General features: G+C 38.3%; 1 protein-coding gene across 14 annotated transcripts in view; it reads right to left on the bottom strand.

Moving 5' to 3' along the window:
* NCOR1 (nuclear receptor corepressor 1) overlaps window positions 1-18,160 on the bottom strand; it is a 143,423-nt gene that overhangs the window by 106,694 nt on the left and 18,569 nt on the right. For all 14 annotated transcript variants that reach the window (XM_060291094.2, XM_060291086.2, XM_060291090.2 and 11 more), the window contains exons 2-4: window positions 14,729-14,906; window positions 7,344-7,477; window positions 1,033-1,225 (exon numbers count right to left, since the gene is read on the bottom strand). In XM_060291094.2, the coding sequence (XP_060147077.1) occupies window positions 1,033-1,225; window positions 7,344-7,477; window positions 14,729-14,836 (435 nt within the window). In that variant the 5' untranslated portion in view covers window positions 14,837-14,906. The remainder of the gene's footprint in view (window positions 1-1,032; window positions 1,226-7,343; window positions 7,478-14,728; window positions 14,907-18,160) is intronic.

The raw sequence follows: 18,160 nt of genomic DNA, 5'->3' as shown, positions 1-18,160 counted from the left end.
CTATCTTTTAAATCATTTCTCACTGCATTAAAACTCAAAGAAAATGTGTATTTATTTATCTGATATCAGGGTGGACAGGGCCATTAGCCATAAAGGCAAATAAACTTCATGGGAAAAATATTTGATAACAAACAGGCAGGGGTAAGAGATATGAAAATATGATAGTAAAGGGGTTAACACTTTATTGTTAAAAGTGTTTTAAAGAATTAGTTTATTCTTTCTAAAACAAATATTTATTCAGTACCTACTAAGTGCCAGGTACTTCCTAATCTGAAGATTTAATGACAAGCAAAACAGACAGTTAAATATGATAAACTCAGCAACAAAATAAGGGCATAATACAGGAAGATGCATTTCACAAAAGAAAGGTAAATAATAATAAACATAAGAAAAAAAGAGGTTTGATCTTAGAACCTTCTCATAAATCCACAATACACATTGTTTGAAATGTCACGAGATACAGCTACACATTAAAAGTATAACAGTTACCTCTAAGACAGAGAATTATAGATAATTTTTTTCCTCTGTATTTGCAAGAACATATTTTTTACATAAATTAGAAAAAGAAACTTTCTTTACAAAAATTATAAGCACAATTAAACCTTACCTAAAACGTGTCTTCTCCTATGCAGTAAGTTAATAAACTGCAACTGAATTTAAAGGTATTATTTAAAACTTAATTTAAATTTAACAGAACTGTGGTATTCTTGAGTCTGACCACATTTTACAGCCCAACAAGCCGATATAAAATGCTTGAGATTCAACAGCAATTGAATGTCATTCAACAGCAATTTTTCTTTACAGCAGTCCTCGGATTGTTTTCAATTACCAAAAAGTTAAAAGTACTGACTTTAAAAGTCTGGAGTATTAAGTCTGTGGTTTTTAGTTTTGTTTAACAAAATTTTTACTTTCCCATAGCACTAACCTTTAGAGACTGGCATAACTGGACTTTCTTTTAGGCGCTGTGCCTGAATATGGCTAAACAAACATTTCAGACCGACAACTCCACAGGGTAAGAGAACAAATATTTACCTTCTTAGCATCTGCAGAAGACCTCACCCCTTCTGGCAGCGTGTGCACTAAAGGTAAGACCGCAGCACTGACCCGCTGGAAATGGGAATCAGAAACCTGCTCCAGACGTGGTCGCTTGGATTCCAGTGAATCATGATCTGCCGGGGAAGGGCCTGGGTGAAACTGCTCATATCCAGTTCTCCTTTCTTGAGGCCTAATACATACAAAGAAAATAATCACTTGAAAATGTTTAAGTGATGTACAACTTCCTGCTAACATCCCTGGTTGAACTATGAAATAAAAGAAAAGGTATGCTCACTTTCAAATGTATTTCCTCACCCCAGGAGAATATATACCTCACTATAAAGTACTATTAAACCTAAATCCTGATAGGAAAAGTTTCTTCAGGGTAGGTGGGAGTAGAGGTGATAAAGCAGTGAAAGTTGTAACAGAAGATTTCAACTTGCAGAAAATTTGAAGTTGCTGAAAAATATCCATAAAGTATTTTTAAACCTATGCCATAATAACTGAATATAATCTAGACCAGAAGAGCCACCATTTTCAACCAGTAATAAAAGCAAGCAGAAAAAAAAAAAAAAAAATTTCCCAGCAACTGCCACATGGAAAGATAAATGACTTGAGTTGTGAGGTATTATTAAGACTTAAAAACAAGTCTCGAGTGGGAATGCAACAGTACTTTAAATACATAATTCTGACCCCTAATACATGTATTTTGTCTAGTTTCTCCAAGTACATAAGTATCTTGAAGGTCAGGAATCTGTTTTGAATTTCTCTACATGATATACTGTATAGAGTACTATGTATGGGTGTTTGTTAATTTGACTTTTCATTTTCTACCAAAGTATTTACAGAAGCGACATCTATAGCCAAGCTTTAAACGAATGTCTCACAAAACAACTTTTCATTGAAAAGTTAATCATGGGGTTTGGTTTTTAGGACAGATGATAAAATAAACCCTGAGGTCTATAATTTTATTATACTTCAAAAATTTGAAATCTCATTCAAGACATAAGATCCCATTGTCTCCTTAAAATTCACAATGATGTCACAAAAAATACTGGAGTAGGAAGCTTCAGGAGTAAGACAAGGATGCCTGTTTTTGCCACTTCTTTTCAATATAGTATTAGGAATTCTTATCAGAATATTAGGCAAGAAGAGAGAGAAAAGGCATCCAAATTGAAAAAGAAGTAGTATTTCTATTCACAGATGACAAAATCTCATATGTAGAAAACTCAAAAGAATCCACAAAAAATGTTAGAGCTAATAAATGAACAGAGCAAAGTTACAGGATAAAAAAAAAAAACCAACATGCAAAAATCAGTTTTATTTCTATACACTGGCAATGAACAATCTGGATGTGAAATTAAGAAAACAATTCCAGGACTTCCGTGGTGGCGCAGTGGTTAAGAACCCGCCTGCCAATGCAGGGGACACGGGTTCAAGCCCTGGTCCAGGAAGATCCCAAATGCCGCAGAGCAACTAAGCCCATGTGCCACAACTACTGAGCCTGCGCTCTAGAGCCCACGTGCCACAACTACTGAGCCTGCATGCTACAACTACTGAAGCCCGAGCGCCTAGAGCCCATGATCTGCCACAAGAGAAGCCACCACAATGAAAAGCCCGCACACTGCAACGAAGAATAGCCCCCACTCGCCGCAACTAGAGAAAGTCTGTATGCAGCAACGAAGACCCAATGCAGCCAAAAATAAATAAATTTATTTTTTTTAAATAATAATAATTAAAAAAAAAACTAATACCGTATGATGGTGTGGCCACTTTGTAAACAGTCTGGTAGTTTCCCAAATGGCAAACAAAAAAACTAGCATGTAATCAGCAATCCTACTCCTAGGTATAGGACCAAGAAAAAGGAATATATAGATAGCCACAGAAAAATCTGTGCTTGAAAACAGCTATCAACTGATGAATAGAAAAATAAAATGTGGTATTTCCAAAACAAACAAAAAAGACAGATTTTCATACTAAAATATCTCTGTAGCCTTTTAGACTTAAAATTCCCTACATTTTACTTTCATCATCTATTAGTATCATCTTTAAATAGCTTTAAAACAAATTTATCAAATGAATTTTTTATTGAAATGTACCTAATCATTTTAATTTTTTTTAAAAGATAAACCCTCTCCCCGCCGGCTGGGGGCGCTCTAGATGCTGCACAGAGACCCTCTGCACCCCTGCATACATGGCGCTGCGAGTGGTGCGGAGCGTGCGGGCCACGGTCTGCAGCCTGCGGGCCTGGGGACTGCAGGCGGGCGCCGTCCGGGTGCTGCGCACCGGACCCGCTCTGCTGTCGGGCCGTAAATTCAGACAAACATGAATGGGTAACAACAGAAAATGGTGTTGGAAGAGTGGGAATCGGCAATTTTGCACAGGAAGCTTTGGGAGATGTTTACTGTAGTCTGCCTGAAGCTGGGAGAAAATTGAACAGACAAGAGGAATTCGGTGCTCTGCAAAGTGTGAAAGCTGCTAGTGAACTCTATTCTCCTCTATCAGGAGAAGTAACTGAAATTAATGAAGCTCTAGCAGAAAATCCAGGACTTCTCAACAAATCTTGTTATGAAGATGGTTGGCTGATCAAGATGACCCTCAGTTGGGCTTCCCTGGTGGTGCAGTGGTTGAGAGTCCGCCTGCCGATGCAGGAGACACGGGTTCGTGCCCCGGTCCGGGAAGATCCCACATGCCGCGGAGCAGCTAGGCCCATGAGCCATGGCCGCTGAGCCTGCGCGTCGAGAGCCTGTGCTCTGCAACGGGAGAGGCCACAACAGTGAGAGGCCCGCATACCGCCAAAAAAAAAAAAAAAAAAAAAAAAAATCTTGCTAAAGGGTTAGGAAAATAATTATGAAGAGCATTAATTAAAATTATGATTTTAGGGCTTCCTTGGTGGCGCGGTGGTTAAGAATCCGCCTGCTAATGCAGGGGACACGGGTTCAAGCCCTGGTCTGGGAAGATCCCACATGCCGCAGAGCACCTAAGCCCGTGCGCCACAACTACTGAAGCTTGCGTGCCCAGAGCCCGTGCTCCACAACAAGAAAAGCCACCGCAATGAGAAGTCCGCGCACTGCAACGAAGAATAAATCCCGCTCACTGCAACTAGAGAAAGCCCACATGCAGCAATGAAGATCCAACGCAGCCATAAATAAATTTATAAAAAAAAAAATTATGATTTTAATTTTTTTAACCTAACATATTTCCATTTTAGAAGTCATCAAATCACTGCAGGCACAGTTTTCTTTTTTTTTTTTTAAGATAAATTTATTTATTTACTTATTTTTGGCTGCGTTGAGTCTTAGATGCCGCGCGCAGGCTTTCTCTAGTTGCAGTGAGCAGGGGCTACTCTTTGTTGCGGTGGCTTCTCTTGTTGCAGAGCATGGGCTCTAGGCGCGCAGCCTTCAGTAGTTGCAGCACGTGGGCTGAGCAGTTGTGGCTCATGGGCTCTAGAGCGCAGGCTCAGTAGTTGTGGCGCACGGGCTTAGTTGCTCTGCCGCGTGTGGGATCTTCCCAGACCAGGGCTTGAACCCGTGTCCCCTGCACTGGCAGGCGGATTCTTAACCACTCACCACCAGGGAGGTCTCCACACACACTTTTCAAATGCATACCTTTAAACATTCTCCCAATACTTACCGTACCTCTGATTTGGGATACTTATATTATTTTTACTTTGTCAAGATTTGGTACTGATATTCCATTAAAGAACCATAATTCATCGAGATGTCTCATATGGACTTTCCACTTGAATGGGTTTATGGCTACTGTAGTCCTTTTACCACGGCTTCCATTCTTTGTTTGACTGGATTCCATCATGTAGAAATTCTTCAAGAAGCTTTAGATGCTCAGTGCTTTCATGTCTAAAAACGTCTGCTTGTTGCTTTTAAACGTGTCTGATATAATATTCTTGGATCTCAATTTCTTCTTCTCAGAACTCAGTAGCTATTGCTCTACTATTAATATCTTCTGTCAGATTCTTATCCCCCTATCAAGGACTTGTGCTTTGCTTCCTGGATTCCTAATTCTTTTACTTAGCCTTAAACTTTAATGATAACCAGGATCTGTCTCGGTATTGATCATTCTGTGCAAATTTTTCTTGGAGCAAGGTATGTCCTATCAACCTATTGAGATCTTCCTTCACTTTAAAGGGGAAAAAAGTGGGGGTTTTTTAAAGTTATGAATATTATTTCCTTTCCTTTACCAGGTTCTCCACCTCGGAAACACATGTTCTTATGACATGCTGGATGATTTTAATTTGCCCTCCTTATTTATCCACTTCTTGCTAATTGCTTTAATCTCTGTCCTTTTCTTCTGTATCCACTCTGATCATTTCTAGACCTTTCTTCCAAGACAAAGGTCTGACTTTCAGCCACATCTATTTTATTCCTTGTTCCTTCTCACTTTATATATTGAATTTAAAATGGTGGTCTTGGGGGCACAGGAATGTCCAATCTTTCGTTTTATCTGATATGGTTGCCTTATTTTGCTTTTGAATACTTCATTATTAATTTTAAGTTCTACAGTGCACAGCACTCATGGGCCATGTTCTTTGTTTTTCATCTTCTTTACACACACGGGTCTTTGTTTTTGGAACACTGTATTGCTTTAATCTTCCTTTCCAGGAATATGTTTTCCCTGTTCATGGCATCCCTTACCCTCCTGCTCAGGCATACTATGAGCAACCTTACCCAGACTTCCTCTTTGGTGTGGAATGGTGTGTGGGCATTTTCCTTGCTCATCCCCACTTTGCCTGGAATGTGTTTGTCTACAGATGGAGGACTGGATATGGCTTTCTAAATACTTTTCTGGGGCTTCCCTGGTGGCGCAGTGGTTGAGAGTCCACCTGCCGATGCAGGGGACATGGGTTCGTGCCCCGGTCCAGGAGGATCCCACATGCCGCGGAGCGGCTGGGCCTGTGAGCCATGGCCGCTGAGTCTGCGCGTCCGGAGCCTGTGCTCCGCAACGGGAGAGGCCACAACAGTGAGAGGCCTGCGTACCACAAAAAAAAAAAACAAAAACAAAAAACAAAAAACTTTTCTGGAAGTATATAGCCTGAGGAAACAGAAAAGTGGTGTAAATCAGGGGAAAACTGGGATGGGGCTGTGACAGCCTTTGCTAAGGATCCTGGCCCGCTCCACCAGCCGCACATGTAAAGCAGTCCTGAGGCCTTTGGCTCAGCACTTTGGAAAGTGGCACGCTGTAACTATCCTTCCTGCAGGACGGCATAATGGGGATTCCTAAGCCAACCGTTCACCACATCATCACCCCCACTCATGTCTTCCCAAATTAGGGAGCAATCATGAGAAATCCTACGACTACACTAACCTTCTTTCTTTCTTCAACACTGCTTCTTTGAGAGTAAAAGCAGGAACTAGGAGGCCAAGTTGTGCAATATTCTCATTCCTTACTTGAATGCCACTTTTCCAAGTTTATGGCAGTGGCTGTATCCTTTCCTTCTTTATGCAGGGTGCATTTTTAGCCCTTTTTAAAAAAACCATCTTCGTATATTTGCTAGATAGTAGAGGAGAGTGATCTGAATTCTCTCCACAACCTTCACCAAGAAATGCATTTTACAATGATTTTAAACATGGCCGAATAATTTCAAACCTTTTATCATCTTAAAACCCAAAGAGTAATCAAATTTTTAAAATAGTAAATCAGTTTCTTTACAAAACTGCTAAAACAAAACTTCAAAATCCTTTCGAATAAGAGTGAGAATGGAGTAAAAGACCGCAGAAATGGTAAGGACCCTGGAGAAAATGAGTACCTGCCATGGACGGGGCCAACATTACCCGACCAAATACTTATCCTTTGCAGACAATGCCATTATTATCCTCATTTTTACAGGTAGAAAACTAAGGTCTGAGAAGTCTAAATCACTGACTGGCAACCCTGTCTGCAAATGAGAATGACCTGGGCCCAATCCCAGAGACTCATTTAATTATTCTGGGATGGGACTTGGGAATCAAGCTTTTAAACCTCCCCAGGTGGTCCTAATACGCAGCCTGAATTGAGAACACCTGTTTACACAATGCTACAAAGTCCACAACAGCTGACCAGGATTCAAACCTAGGTCAACCTGACTGCCCACTACACAGCATTAACTCCGAACTCTGGAAACAAGTTTTTAAGAGTTTGTTAACTATTATGACAACTACTCCAAAAGGTCAACAAATATAAAAGAGCTCAAAATATAAACTGTAATGACAGCTTGGTTAATAAGATTACAAGATAAATATAACAAAATTAAAGTAATAAAATAAATGACACAAGTTCAGTCCTGGCTGGAAACATAAAAGAAAGCCTGTTACCTGTCAGAACCTGGGTGAAACTCTGAAAGCAGGGAAGGTCGTCTGCGAAGCTGCTGCTGCTGCTGCTGCTGCAAGAGCTGTGAGGCCTGACTGGCTTCGAGATGAGAAGAACGATAATCAGGGACTGCAAACTCCTAGTGGTAAAATAATCAGAAACTAATTATTAACCAAGAAGTGAAAAGCATCATGAAACCAAACCCAGGACAAATGAACAAAGGCAGTTATGGTCCACTAAGTATGGAAAGAAGCAGCAATGATTTCAATCCTTCACTGATTTAACTCTTTCCCATAACCTAAAACAAGCAACATTAACTATATATCATTCAAAAGAATTCAAAATGAGATTTCCTGTTCAACCTTATTTATTTATGGGGCATTGGGTCCTCATTGCTGCACGTGGGCTTTCTCTATTTGTGGCGAGCGGGGGCTACTCTTGGTTGCAGTGCAGGGGCTTCTCATTGCAGGGGCTTCTCTTGTTGCAGAGCACGGGCTCTAGGCTCATGGGGGCTTCAGTAGTTGCAGCACACGGGCTCAGCAGTTGTGGCTCGCGGGCTCTAGAGTGCAGGCTCAGTAGTTGTGGAGTACAGGCTTAGCTGCTCTGCAGCATGTAGGATTTTCCCAGACCAGGGCTCGAACCCGTGTCCCCTGCAGTGGCAGGCAGATTCTTTTTTAAAAAAAAAAAAATTATTTATTTTATTTATTTTTGGCTGCATTGGGTCTTTGTTGCTGCGTGCAGGCTTTCTCTAGTTGTGGCAAGTGGGGGCTACTCTTCATTGTGGTGCGCAGGCTTCTCATTGCAGTGGCTTCTCTTGTCGCAGAGCACAGGCTCTAGCCTCGCAGGCTTCAGTAGTTGTGGCACATGGGCTTAGTTGCTACGCAGCATGTGCAATCACCCCAGGCCAGGGCTCAAACCCATGTCCCCTGCATTGGCAGGCAGATTCTTAACCACTGCACCACCAGGGAAGTCTCAACCTATATTTGATTTATTCTTCTAATAACATATCACAATAACTCCTAATCTATATTATTCACATAATAAGGTCTCAAACCCTTGTGTTCAATATGAAATCCTAAAAAGCATTCCTATCTTAAATTTAAAATGGGTAAGCTGGAAGGGACACAGAAGCCATCTAGTTAAATCCACGTGTATTTACAAATTAAGAAACAGAAGTCCAGAGAATCAACCTGCTAGTTAAGAGTAATAGTTTTTCCATCATTCTAGGTGGGTGTTTTATGTTTGTTTTTCTACTTTTCTTTTGTTGACTTTTTGTTGAAAAGGTCAAAGCTTCTTTTGAAAAGATATTAACAATCACAAACAGATAAACACATAATTACCAAATAACCCAGGAATTCCACTCCTAGGTATATAGACAAACTAACTAAAAGCATATGTCCACACACAAAAAGTTGTACACAAATTGTCAAAGCAGCATTATTCACAATAGCTAAAAAGAAGACAGAATCCAAATGTCCACCGACTCATACATAGATAAACAGCATGATATATCTGTACAATGGAATAGTATTCAGCCATTTAAAAAAATGAAGTACTAATACATGCTACAAAACAGTTGAACCTAGAAAACATAATGCTAAGTTAAAAAAAAAAGATTCAGAAGCCACATATGATTCCATTTACATGAAATGTCTACAAGATGCAAATCAAGAGACAGAAGGTAGATTAGTTGTTGTCGGGAACGGAGGGAAGACAGGAATTGCAGCTGACTACTATTATGTATGGGGTTCCATTTTCGGTGATGGAAAAGTTCTAGAATTAAATAATGGTAATGGTAGCCCAGCATAGTGAATATATGAAAAACCACTATATTATACACTTAAAAATGGTGAATTTTATGTTATATGAATTATATATCAACAAAAGTTAGAAAATCATAAACAGATAAAGTAGAGCTGGCCAGACTGAAACATGGAGTAGGACAGGCGGTCCAGAACCTTTCATTAGAAGCAAATAACAGTAAAAAGATTATCTCATACACAGTCTATGAAAATATATCAGGTACAAAGTTGAAAACATAAATAAGAAAAAACACTTAAGACAAAATCATTTTTTAAAAAAAGTATGTCAAAACTCAAAAAATAAAGAATTTACATCCAAAGAAATAGAGACAAGATTAAGTGAAAGTGAAAAAGGACACAAAAGTATTTAAAATATCCTCAAAAAGAACCAAATAACAATTAAAGAAAGTAAAAAGTTGATCACTGAAATTAAACAATAGTAGAACAGACAGAGGTGAAGGGCAAATGCAAGCAAAGACAGGACTGAGGAATTCTCTCATAACACAGTACAGCACAAAGATACAGAAATTACAGAAGTTAGAAATGGCAGCTACAGTAAAAGGTTCCAACATTCAATATCCACAGGTGAGAGGCAATATTCTGTGAATAATAGAATAGCATTTCTCAGAAGTTAAAAAAGACATAGACCTCAGATTTAAAACGGCCTAAGAGAAAAGTTGAGCAGATTTAAAAGATTAATCCACACTGGACGTGTCAAAATCTTAGAAAACAAAAGATGAAGAGAAAACTCTACTACTAGTCATAATAAAAAATTGGTTTCCTACAAAGTAAGAAGGATCATAATAAAAGCAGACTTCTCATCAGCAACACTGAACAGAACGAAACACAAATACATATTCCAAGTTCAGAGGAAAACAAATTTGAACCTACAAATTCAGTAACCAAATCATCGTTCAAGTTTTAGGACTACAGACTTTTCAGAATTCCGGAACTCAGAAAATTCACCAGTGACAGTGTCTCTGAAAGAATTCCTAAAGGATGCACCCAGCAAGACAAATGAAGAGTAAGGAGCGAAATAAAAGAAACAATAGTACGCTTCTGCTTCCAGCTATGAGCAAGTAACACTGTCCAAACTACATTTCCACAGTAAACAGCAAAAAAAAAACTGGACAAAGTGTAGGAATTCCTTTCAGACATTGGACAATAGGCTGCACAGGACTTGACCTCTGAGAAAAGTGACACAAATGGGGGAGTCCTAGCATAATCCAGGCTTTCTGCCTGGAGGTGATTTCCAAATTGCATCCAAACAGTGCCCCAGAATCTTATTCATTGAAGAAGCAACCATACTAGTTTGGGAAAGCAGATAGAATTTCTGGAGACTTCCAGAGAGGGGGGAGTTACACAGAGAAATATTTCCTGAAATATGAATTTGTGTTCCCTTAAGTGTTTGGCTGAATTCCAATCTGTAATGCATAGGGAGAGCATAGCCCAGTCTTTAAAGGCTGAACTAAGAACAACTTCTGAAGAAAGAACTGTTAGAAGGAATGATAAAACAAACAATTCCCAGAGCTCACACAAGGCCAGACCTCATTCAAATTTCCTCCAGCCAGAGATAAGAAATCTCACTGGATACACGAGATATTCAGTAGATAGCCCAGAAGTGGCAAGTTCAGAATTGGAGGATAAATTAGACCTAGAATAAAGACTATTCTAAACTTGCCTTAAGAGTGTTTAAAAATAAAGCTCAAAAGTAACTTCACTGCCTACCAAAAGGAATCCAACCTTCTTTAAAGGAATACAGCAAAATCTAGCAATGTTCATATTCTAATCAAAAATTAAAAATCCAATGCCTGCAATGATAATTTCACAGGATGAAATTAACAGTAGGTTGGAAACTGCAGAAGAAAAGATCAGTGAACATGAAAACCATAGCAAAATAAAGCAAATGGGTACAAAAACGGTGGCGGGGGCGCGGGGGGGAGACCAGAGGTCCAGTAACCTGTAGGATAAAATAATATAGGAGTAACTGGTGTCTCAGAAGGAAACTAGAGTAGAGGAGACAGAAAATATACCTGAAGAAATAATGGCTGAATACTGCCCAAACTTTATGAAAATGACGAATACACAGAGGCAGGAAGCTCAGTGAATGCTAAAGTCAGTAACACATACATTCAAAAAGCACAACAAAGGCACATCAAAATCAATTGCTGAAAAACACTGATAAAGAGAGAAATCTTAAAAGTAACCAGAGGGGGGAAAGATATATTTAAATAAACAAAGATAAGGATGAGCAAAGACTTCTGGTCAGAAACCAAACACGTCAGAGTTCAACGAATTACATCTCTTAAAATGCTGAAAGAAAATAACTGTCAACCTAGAATTCTATATCCAGTGAAAGCATTCTTCAAAACTCAAGTTGAAGTAAACTTTTTCAGGTAAATAAAAGCTGTGCAAGTTCACTGCCAAAACACCTGCACTAAGAGAAATAAACGATGCTCTTCAGGCAGGAAGAAAATGTAGCAAAAGGAAACCTGAATATATACAAAGAAGTGAAAGGAGTCAGAAATCACATATATGTGGGCAATTATATAATAGAAGGGAGAAAATAATATGGACAGAAATCAGTAAAATACAAAAAAAAAGCAAACAATGGATGAAACTAAAGCTAGTTCTTCAAGGAAAAGAATCTATTAAACTGATAAACCTCTAGCTAGACTAATAAAGAAAAAAAGGGAAAAAAACCACTTATTAACACAAGGAATGACATCACAACAGATCTAAAAGACACTGAAACAATAAGGAAATAGTATGATAAATCACAGCAATAAATTTAGTATCTTGAACAACAAAATACCCAAACTGACTCAAGAAAAAGTAAAGAATCTGACTCAAGAAAAAGTAAAGAATCTGAATTATAACTGTTAAAGAAATTGAGTTAATAATTTATCAGTTAAATTCTTCCCACAAAGAAAATTCTAGGCCCAAATGGCTTAGATTCTATCAAATATCTAAGGAAGAAAACAATACCAATCCTACAATGACTCTTTAAGAAAATACAGGGGGAGGAAACACTTCCCAAGCTAATAACCTTCCTAATGGTGAAAGGCTGAATGCTTTCCTCTTAAGATCAGAAACCAGGCAAGGATGTTCCCTCTCACCCCTTCTATTCAACACAGTACTAGGTATTTTAGCCAGTGCAATAAGGAAGAAAGAGAACAGACATCTAGTTTGGAAAGGGAGAAGCAAAAGCTGTCTTTATTCTCAGGTTACAGGATCACCTACACAGAAAATCCTATGAAATCCATAAAAAAGCAAGTAGAAGTAGCAAATAAGTTTGCAGGATAGAAGATAAATATACATAGCAGCAATGAACTGAAAACTGAAATTCAAAAATAAGTACCAGTAACAATCACGTTAAAAATATTACATATTTAAGAATAAATGTGACAACAGATGTACATGACCTGTACACTGAAAACTACCAAACATTACTATGAAAAATTAATGCAGACCTGCATAAATGGAGAGATATACCATGTTCATGGACAGGAACATTCAAAGTTGTCAATTCTCTCCCAAATTAATCTCTAGATTCAATACAGTCTAAATCAAAATCCCAGCAAGCTTTTTTGTAGACACTGACAAGTTGATTCTAAAATGCGAAGGTGCTAGAATATCCAAAACAACAATTCAGGAAAGAATCACACTACTTAGCTTCAGGGTATTATAAAGCTCTAATAATCAAGACAGTGTGCAGTGCTTTATTAAAAGATTAAATGTTTGTTTACACAGAAAAATCACATTTGTGAGATAAAGAAAGACAAAACATATCAGTGTAGAGAGAACAGAAATATACCCACATATATATGATCAACTGATTTTCAATGAAAATGCCAAAGCAATTCAGTGAGGAAAGGATAATCTTTTCAACAAATGATTTCTAGAACTGAATACCCACATGCAAAACAATGGCTTCAACCCTTACTTCACACCATAAACAAAATGTAATTCAAAATAGATCACAAACTTAAATGTAACAACCCAAAGTTTTAAAGCCTCTAAGAAGAAAACATAGAAGAAAATCTTAGTGACCTTGAGTTTGGCAAAAAAATTCTCAAATATGACACAAAAAGCAAGAAATATTAAAGACAAAAATAAAATGGACTTGATAAGATTAAAAACGTATCTCCCAAGAATACCATAAGAAAAGAAGGCAAAGCTTCTTTATGTAATCTAGTAGATACAGCTAATACATAGATACATATCTCCTAAACAATTTTATTTGTAATAACCAAAAACTGGAATAAGTGACTGGATAAACAAATTATGGTATATCCATACCCAGCAATAAAAAGAAATTAATTACCAAGATGCGCGAGAACATGGATAAACCTCAAAAGTATTATGAGACAGAAAAGAAGCCACTGACAAAAGAGTTCATGTGAAACTCAAGACAAAGGTAATCTGTTATGACAGAAAGCAGACCACAGTTTCCTGGGAGTTGAGGTTTGTGGGAAGTGGGGGAGGAGGCCTGACCTGGACAGGGCACAAGGGAACTTTCTGTGGTGATAGACATTTTTTTCTTTCTTCATTTTGGTGGTGGTTTTATGGTTGTATGAATCTTGTCAAAATGTACACATATAATACAATTTTATTATAAAGTAAATCCCAAAGTCGATTAAAAAAAAAGAAAGCAGCAGCAACAATAACCTAGGAAATCAGTAATCAGATGAATAGCACTGGGGCAGGAAGGACACACAACCAAAACTCAGCACGTAACCATGTAAGAATCCTCAATCTAGCAGTAGAAAGTGACTTCTTCAACCAAAAAAGGACATCTACAAAAAAATGCGACTAATATTATACTTAATAGTGAAAGACTGAATGTTCCCCTAAACAGAAACAAGGTAAGGATGTCCCTTCTCACTTTGTAATCATGACCATGCTTTAAAGGAGTCCTCGGTAGTACCCAGTAGTACTCAACTATATTTGCTGGTAAGTGTGCTTTCTCGTTCTCCAAAATGACCATTTCATCCCTTCCCTTCTCTTTTCTTCAAACCTCTTACACCCCCGTCCCTGGCACACTCTAAGCTGATAATTTCACCTATTTTATTTTTCACAAGGTAAAACAATCATGCAAACTCATCTTCCTACCATCAAATCTCTCAAGGCAGAGGTTCTTTAATATATCACAAATAATACCAGTAGCTACACAGAGTAAACACACATACAGAAAACCTTAGCACAGGACCTGGCCCTCACTCAAGAGAGGCCAAGTCATCCGGCCAGCTTAATACTCAACCAGAACTTGGCACATAAACAGAGGTCTTAACTTAGAAACTCTAGGCAATTGATTCTTCTCTATCCATCAACAACTCCTACAATCAGAAGCAGAGACATGTTCACCTCCTGAAATCTGGCATAAAGTCACAATAAGAAGATAAATATAATTAATCCCTAACCTTTGGTCCCCCACCTTTGAGAATGGTTCTTGCCATTAAAAAATATATATAACAATTTTATATATATATAATTGTATTTGGTTTCTGACCAACAAATGTATTAAATGGGAAGAGTAAAGAAAAACACAAAATACGTATGCAACTTGCATAATAGCTGTTCCTTACCTGCTGGTGACGGGTGCTGGGAAAGGTGTACTGAACAGAGTGGGGAGGATAACGACTTTGCTCTGTGCTGAATGCTCCTTGGTTGGGAGGATAACCTGAACTTGACATTATCAGTAAAGAAGTCCTCACCAGGTTGTGAGATCAAGTGCAACAAACAATCATGCTTCTAGGAAATCACCTAAACAGGATGGGGAAAGAAAAGAATTGATAAGTACTAAAGCACCAGGTGTGCTTCCAATAACACAACTATAGCTACATAAACAAAACCACTATTATCAGTAAAAGCTTTCTCTCTTACTTACTTAATATAATAGAAGTTACTGGGGCTTTAAAAACATCAATGGGTCTTTTTCTCTATACTTAAAAAAGTTTCTTTAACGTATCACAAATAATACCAGTACCTACACAAAGTGAACACACATAAAATCTTAGCAACTGCTCAGTAAACATCCTTCTTTCAGTAAATATCTGAAACGCAAATATTACATATTACAAAAACAAAAATCTATGGCTGTAAATTTGGGGGTTGTGAAAAAGTCAACTGTTAAAAGGATTCAAGAGTATTTATAAGGTAAGCATTTGTGCAGAGGAAATATTGTCTTTATTAAATAATTCTGCCCCAAAATGACAGCCTAAGAAGGCATTAGGGATAGAAAAGCTTTCAAGGAAGAACAAAGTGAGTCTATCACTTCAAGAAAAACAACTGCCAAATTTTTTTTGAAAATGAGGATTTTGGAAAAACTTCCATCTGTCACCATGAGCCTGACGGCTTCCCCACATTTAAAGATTTTTCTGGCAAGATTGGTGGTGGTATTAACAAGTGTGATATTACATAATGAAATTTGAAGATCTGCATAACTCAATGAATCAGTATTTTCCAAATGACCAATACAGAATTACAAAATAAGGCATAAATGAAATATTTATTTAAAGTACAAAACATTTTACCACAGTTAAATAAATAGGCGCAAGACAAACCAATAAATGTTTAATGTGACAGAATATGAAAGGTTTACTAATATGGTTTCAGATTCTACACAGTAACTAACCTTTAAAAATTTACCATTTGTCTGGTTTGGGTGTGATATCAAAGAATATCCACAATTATGTTAAAAGGCTATTAAAATACCCCCTCCCTTTTCTAAATACATGTCTACCTGAGGTTAGCTTTTCTTCATAAACGTCCATCAAAACAACATACTGGGGCTTCCCCTGGTGGCACAGTGGTTAAGAATCCGCCTGCCAATACAGGGGACACAAGTTCGAACCCTGGCCCGGGAAGATCCCACATGCCGTGGAGCAACTAAGCCCACGAACCACAACTACTAAGCCTGCGCTCTAGAGCCCGAGAGCCACAACTACTGAGCGCGCGCACCTAAAGCCCGTGCTCCTCAACAATAGAAACCACCGCAATGAGAAGCCCCACGCACCGCACCAAAGAGTGGCCCCTGCTCGCCGCAACTACAGAAAGCCGCGCACAGCAACGAAGAACCAAAGCAGCCAAAAATAAATAAATAAAATAAATTTATATATATAAAAAAAAACGTATTGCAAGATTGAAGCAGAAATGAGAAACAAGCTACCTTCTTTTCAGATACAGAAGAGGTCTGCCAAAATGTAAAACAATACCACTCTTCTCATCAAATTTTTTGTTATATTTCGGAAAATACTTATTAAAATGTTATTTACGTTAAGATTTGGGTTTATATTATTTTTAAATAAATATCTTTTAAATTTCCCCATCTTAGTATCTAATATGGTAAATATCAACACATATAACCCACATAAGCAAAAGCTCTTTGGAGTCCCAAATAATTTTTAAGAGTATAAAAGGAGTCTTGAGGTCAGAAAGTTTGATGACCACTGGCCTAGAGAATCAGGCCATCTTCAGATTGACTAGCATGAGTGCCCTACAGAGGCAGGTCACACCAGGTCTCTGCACTCCTTCTACCCTGCACTCCTAGAAACTCTGGCCCTGTTAAGGTGTGGCTTTGACATGATGTTTATGTCAAGTGAACTACTCTATTGGACCCGGGTTGTACCAATCAGATCCCCCTCCAGGAATCTGAATTGAGAACATTAGCTATTGCGAACTGGCCAGAGTAGGAGTCAAGGTGAGCCAGAGCATGTGCCAGAGAAGTTACAGGGGAGCAGAGGATGCCAGTCCAGACACAGACCAGAACAGGAGCAGAGAGAAGTGGAGCCCAGAGACCTCAAAGGCCCTCCGAGACACACTGGGAACTGCCTAGGCTCACACTCCTTGAATCAGCCCCCAGAGAAGGTGCTGTATTTCTTTCTTTCTCCTTGGATACCTGTTAAACGGCCTACATAGTCTCACAGTAAGTCCTCTTTGCTTAATACAGGTGGAGTAGGTTTTTACGTCTTAGAATCATGAGATCTCAAGTTAAGTCCCAAAATAACTATACAAACGTTGAACAATCCAAATGTCACGTCCATCAACGGAGGAACAGATAGATAAAATCAGGTATATTCATACAAGGGAATATTATTCTGCCACAAAAAAGAACAAAGCACTGATACACACTACAGCTTAGACAAACTCTGAAACATATGCTAAGTAAAAGAAGCCAATCATAGTGACTGATGATTCCTTTCATATGAAAGTCCAGAACAGCCAAATCCATAGCGACAGAAAGTAGATTAGTGGGCGCTTAGGGATGGTGGAGTGGGGTGGAGGAATAGTAGGTGATGGCTAAAGTGTATGCAGTTTCTTTTGTTGTTCACTGTCGTAAAATACACATAACATAAAATTCACCATTTTAGCCATTTTTAAGTGTACATTTCTGTAGCATTATGTACATTTACATTGTTGTGCAACTATCACGCCGTCCATCTTCAGAGCATTTTCATCTTCCCCACAAGAACCTCTACACCCAGTAAACACTAACTCTCCATCCCCTCCCCCAGCCTCTGGAACCACCATTCTACTTTCTGTCTCTATGGACTTGACTGCTCTAAGGACCTCATATAAGTGGAATCATATGAGTCACCAGTCCTTTTGTGACTGGTTTATTTCACTTAGCAGAAATCTTCAAGGTTTATCCATGTGTTAGCATGTATCAAAATTCCCTTCCTTTTTAAGGCTGAATAATTGTATTGGGGTTTCTTTTTGAGGTGATGAAAATGTTCTAAAATTGACTGTAGTGGTATCTGCACATATCTCTAATATATTAAAAACCACTGAATTGTACAATGTAAATGGATGAATTTTAAGGTACATAAATTATACTTCAATAAAGCTTTTTTTAAAAAATTACCTAGTCAAAATCAAACAAGCAAAAAAACTATACAATGCAACCACAAGATTTAAAAACAACTGTGCTGGGGCTTCCCTGGTGGCGCAGTAGTTAAGAATCCGCCTGCCAATGCAGGAGACACGGGTTCGAGTCCTGGTCTGGGAAGATCCCACAT

The sequence above is a fragment of the Globicephala melas genome, chromosome 20 (assembly GCF_963455315.2).
Source record: "Globicephala melas chromosome 20, mGloMel1.2, whole genome shotgun sequence".
Classification (NCBI taxonomy): domain Eukaryota; kingdom Metazoa; phylum Chordata; class Mammalia; order Artiodactyla; family Delphinidae; genus Globicephala; species Globicephala melas.
The sequence above is the reverse complement of the archived record's forward strand: the minus strand, read 5'-3'. Positions and strand labels throughout refer to the sequence as shown.